Source organism: Glossina fuscipes, unplaced genomic scaffold, assembly GCF_014805625.2.
Source record: "Glossina fuscipes isolate IAEA_lab_2018 unplaced genomic scaffold, Yale_Gfus_2 1, whole genome shotgun sequence".
Classification (NCBI taxonomy): domain Eukaryota; kingdom Metazoa; phylum Arthropoda; class Insecta; order Diptera; family Glossinidae; genus Glossina; species Glossina fuscipes.
The window spans coordinates 25571755-25577158 of record NW_023998415.1 but is presented as its reverse complement, the minus strand read 5'-3'; the positions used below and the strand labels follow the sequence as shown (position 1 = coordinate 25577158).

The following is a 5404-nucleotide window of genomic DNA, read 5'->3' as shown; positions in this document are numbered from 1 at the left end:
TGATACTTTTCAAGATTGTAATTTCCATTTTCAAATATGTTTGTCTTTATTTATTTTTTTTTCGTTCAATATGTGACAATTTGCAGCAATTGCATTATGCAGCAACTCATGATTCCCGCATGTTTAGTAATTAGTAAAATATTTTAGCAAAGTGGCAACTCAGTTATGGATGCTCCTCCTTGAAAGATCATCTTCTTTTTCACAAAATTGTTGTTATTGGAGCACGAAAATCCCGGAGGTGCTTCACCAGGCCATTGCATTCAAAACAAATGTTTCTGCGTTGTTTGGCGATTTATGGCGTGGTGAAGTCCCTGAGCCTTGTTTCTTTAAAGACGATGAAAAACGAACGGTTACCGTCAATGCAAATCACTGCAGATCCATCTCGCGCGAATTTCTGTGGCCAGAATATGACATTGAAAACATGTGATGTCAACAGGACGGCGCTACGTTCTATAGAGCTGATGCTTCGTTCGATTTATTTAAGTTGAATCGTCTCAAGGCGTGGTTTTCTACAAATTCGCCCTTAAGACCCAAAGACAAGCTTTAGACATAACGCAATTAAAGCTGAACACAGGAATTGCCAACTGAAGCCATCGTGTGGGTCAATGTGATTTGAACGATATTTCGTTGCGAACATAAATGCAATTTCCAAGCTTTAAAGTAACTCGCAATGGACTTTGATACGCTAAATTGTTTTTTCTTCAAATTTTAAAAAGTATCACTCTTAACGAAAGACCCCCCTTGCATGCGACCTATATATAAATAAGAAATCATATTTCGAAGCACTTGGCAGATACCTGGGCAAACTAAAAAGCTTATGTGTAAATGATGTTTTTCATAAAGGTATGGGTGAGCGTTTCATGCGATTTTCATCATTTTCGATTTTGAACCATAGGTTTCATTAAGAAAGCATTTAAGTTCGATAATCAAAATCAAAAATTTTAAGATATATTGAAGCCGTGGTTACCTTGCTAGAGTGTTAAAAAAAAATTTGATAACAATTTTTTTTCTTTTTTTTCTTCAAGACGAAACTTTTTTGGATTGTAATCGTGACTTTAGCTGGTGGACTGACCGACGGACAAGCATGTAGACTGTATATATTTTCATAGACTATCTACGTGGTGAAAAGATTTAACGAATTATTAGTAGACATACATTTCCTGATATAAAAATAATAATTTACGTTGTTGTGTGTTTCTTTTCTTGAAAAAAAAAAAAAAAAAGATTACACAAAAACTTTTTTCGAAACTCCTGCTCGATTAAGGATGTAAATGAAAAAAAAAAAAAATATTAAAAAAAAAAAAATTTGTAGCAAACTAAATAAAAAATAACAACAAAATTTTATGTCTTTATAAATTAACAAACAATTGTTATATTTATGGTCACAATAAATGGATATAACTTAAGTTTAGCTTTATTAAATTTTATTTTGTTTTTGTAATTACAACTTATAGGAAATTTTCTACGCTTCCGGTTTTGTTCTCTGATAATTTATAGATTTTTTCTTTTTTCTTGTATGGCTTAATTTTTTTTTTTCTTTTTTTTTTTTGTTTTTTTAAATATTAAGTACAACTAAAGTCCTTTGGATTCTTTTGCTATAGATGAACATGATTTAAACTTATTTTATAAACTTTATACTTCTTCTTAAGGTTTTCTTTTCTTTGCTTTTATGTTTTTTTATTCGACACAAATTATTATCATTAACTCATCATTTATTTTTGGGTAAATGTCGCTTCATATGCAATGCCAAGTGATCACTACGAGCAAAACTACGCTCGCATACTATGCATTTAAACGGTTTCGCGCCGGTATGTTTGCGATAATGACGCGTCAATTCATCGGATCGAGCAAAACGCCATTCACACTCCGGCCACTGACAGGTATACGGTTTTTCACCTAAAATTAGAAACGAACAAAATGCGAATAATAGAGAAAATTGCAAAAATTAATTTATAAAAATCATTTCTCCTGCGTCTACATGAATGAATAAATTTGCATACATATATATGTTCAACTTATTTCCCAAATATATTTCTCTAGTTTGCAATATAATCTGTAATCTGCAACGAAGATTTCAATTTGTATCATTCGTTGTGTTCGCCACACAATTACCAACAAAGATAAACTTTTTTAAAACTTCTTATGATTACCTTAGTGCTCAAGTTTTTTTTTTGTCTTCAATTTTAAGCAAATGCAAAGAGCTACGATGCTCATGTTTTGCAATCGACTTTACAACTGTCTACTTCATCGCACTCTCGAATGTAACCGTGCCATACGGTCCGCTTATTAAAAAATATCCAGCAACGTTTTTTTTTCCCACTTAGGTGGCTTGGTTGATACCCTCTGTTACCTAGTTATCCCTGCGTAGTCTTGAAATCTGAGAATATTTACCAGCAATTACAGTCACACATAGCCTTCATAATCCTTCGCGTTTGCCGCGTAATTATAAGCCAATGACTTCGGCTCAATGTCCTTCTAATTGCAATATCAATTTATCAGTAGGAAAAGGATTATTCAGAATGCGCATAATTGGATCGATCGCCTGTAGTAGCCACACCACTTATTCGTTCATACATAAACATATATACTCGAATATGTACACTTTTTGTGCGGTATATGAAAATTGTAATCAACATTGGAACATAATTGACGAAGACATAAAAAAAATTAGTAGATTTGATCGGTTCTGTCTCTGTTAGTTTTCTGCTAATGAGATAGTTGGCGCATAGTCCCATGCGTTCGTATTAACGACTAGGTAGAACAGTTTATTCCCAGGGAGCGAAGAGTTGTTCTAATTTATTCGTCTCTGATCTGCGCAAGTGACAAGTGAAAATAAATAAGGGCAAGAGCAAAGCGAAGAGGAAGATAATTTCCTTAGAAGCTGCGACTACAAGTTTAAAACGAATAGCAGAAGGTAAGAGGTCCACAGCTCTTGGTAAAGAATTTGAATTAGATGAATCGACTATAAAAGGCAAACAAAAACGTCCAGGCGAAATAAATAAATGTATGTGAGGCGAGCTTGAAAAGGTTGAAGAAGATAACATCATGCTTTAATGACGACGTTGACGATTAGCTCCTCGATTCGCAATCAAAGAAAGGAAGTTAAGCCAAAAATATATCCTGATCAAGGTTGTTCGTGTCAACCTCAGCTAAGCGTTTATTAGTAGGAAGGAAGCTGTTCTCGTTCAATTATAGCCGACTTTAAATATAGCCGACTATTGAATTTGAGATGATTAGTTGCCCTTAATCCTTTGGCTTATTTAACTTGCCCAACTGAAGTCTTCGCCTTTATTATTAGTCATGTTTTGTATGAGAATATTTCAGAGCGGACCGATGTTTCCTTATGGTATGCAAAAGTTCTCCTGCGATTAGAGCGTAATTATATCAGTTTATCGGTGCTTATGAACCGTTTAACTTTAGGTTTAATGCTTTGGCTAGAGTGGCTAGAGTTTATAAGCTCGAAAATTTATTTTTTACAAGCAGAGATACATAGAGAGAGAGAGAGAGAGAGAGAGAGAGAGAGGTGGTTAGTTAAATCGATTAAGTTTTTTTGAAATTAATCAAGTTATTATATGACATATGCATAGCAATATATAAAGTCTTCCATATATAAATATATATGTATATATATATATATATATGTATATATGAAAGGGATATTCATTTCGTATTTTTTTCGTATTCCATTTGAGTTTAGTTTTCTTCCGTTTTTTTTTTTTTTTTTGCTTTCTTGCATTTAATTATATTTTTCATAATACGGTTGACGATCCAAATCAAAGCAAATCAAAACAATCATCAGGAACTGCTTAAGAAATGTAAGAAATGAAAACTATAGGCAAACGCTCTTTAAGTTACTTCATGCAAGCTTAGACAACATTTATAATAAAGAGACCAATCATCAATATTATCTGTGCGCGCAAAAATGGAAAAGCAAACGAAATGAAACTTCTGAGTTTATTGAGAGCAGCCCACAATGTCCGCAAAGAATCAACCGTATCAGCAACCATATGCAATAAAAGACAATGGGATAGAATAACTGCGGCAACATAAACTCTACCATAAGGTTTTACTCTATGCACAATAACAATGAATGATGATAGTGTTGCATTAAAACTAATGTTTAATGGCTAAGGGAAGAAGAAATGGCCTAAATGACTTTGAATTGCTTGCATATGAATGTGCATTTATATATATATATATATATATATATATATATATATATCTGTGTGCTTGTGTTTGTTTTGCCTTAGAAGTAAACGATACTATAATTCTATACATATTAGGCTTACACATACATATCCATACATACATATAAATATTATAGTTTAACAATAATTGCTCTTACAAGTCGAGTAGACAGACAGACATCAAGTCTAATGCATTGATTAGAGTTAAAATTTAAAATGCAGTAAAATGATATTTATATGAAAATGCATTTAATAACAGCAACAGCAACAACAATAACAATATTTTGACATAGATATACCCTTTTGTTGTTGGTCTCATTCGTATTTACTTTTTGATTGAAGCTAATACGCCGCCTACACAATCATATGCTTGCCAGTGAATGTCTAACAGCCTAGTTGCCTGGCTGCCTAACTGCCTAACTGCCTAACTGCCTGACTGGGTGACTGCCAGTTTGCCATGTTGCCAGGTTGCCTGTCCATTTGAGTTAAGCTACTTTACTCTCTTGATGTCCATGCTTGTGTTTGTCTATTTTGTTGATCAGTATGTCGGTCGTTTAGGCTGTCATGCTTTTCAACGCTATATAACAAGAACTACAACAAAGTGTACTCAGCATCAGTTAAATAAACAGGCGTTTTGTTATTATTAAAAAACATCAAAAAAAAAAAAAAGGAAAAGATTGTTTCGCTGCAAGTGGAAGAGGCAATGATATATACATTTCTATATATGACTGTAGTAGCGGTGGCCGTAACAATAACAATCAGTTAATGCTCGTTAGTTTGGAAAGTCTATTACCGCAATAGTAAGAGCAGTGGCAGTAGTAATATTAGCATTAGTATTAGTAGCAGTACTATCAATAATGTTAGTATTAGTGATAGTAGTGTACTAGTGTAGCAGTAGTATAGTAGCGTAGTAGTCGTAGTTCGAAAATTCGACAATGTTCATTACAACGATTGATGTTAGTCGGCATTCGTAAGTAAGTATTTACTGAACAGTTTTCATTTCTATGCTTTGCTATACAATCACCTTCTTTAGCCCATTAATAGGCACATAATTGCAACAACAACAGTAACAGCAACAGCAACGACAAGAACAACAATAATACCAATATCGAATTGAAAAATGTAATAATAAAGCGAAAATGCTTTTTTCTCATTCAATCTTAGTGTGTGGACTTTTGGTTTCTTGCTTTTCGTTTCGTTTCGTTTTTTTTTTTTTT

The 5404-nt window shown here is 33.2% G+C and overlaps 1 protein-coding gene across 1 annotated transcript in view; it reads right to left on the bottom strand.

Annotated features, from left to right (window-relative positions):
• Positions 1–1307: 1307 nt before the first annotated feature.
• Positions 1308–5404, bottom strand: part of LOC119644992 (dendritic arbor reduction protein 1) — a 91712-nt gene continuing 87615 nt past the window's right edge. The window contains exon 6 of the mRNA XM_038044737.1: positions 1308–1896. Within this exon, the coding sequence (XP_037900665.1) occupies positions 1709–1896 (188 nt within the window). The 3' untranslated portion in view covers positions 1308–1708. The remainder of the gene's footprint in view (positions 1897–5404) is intronic.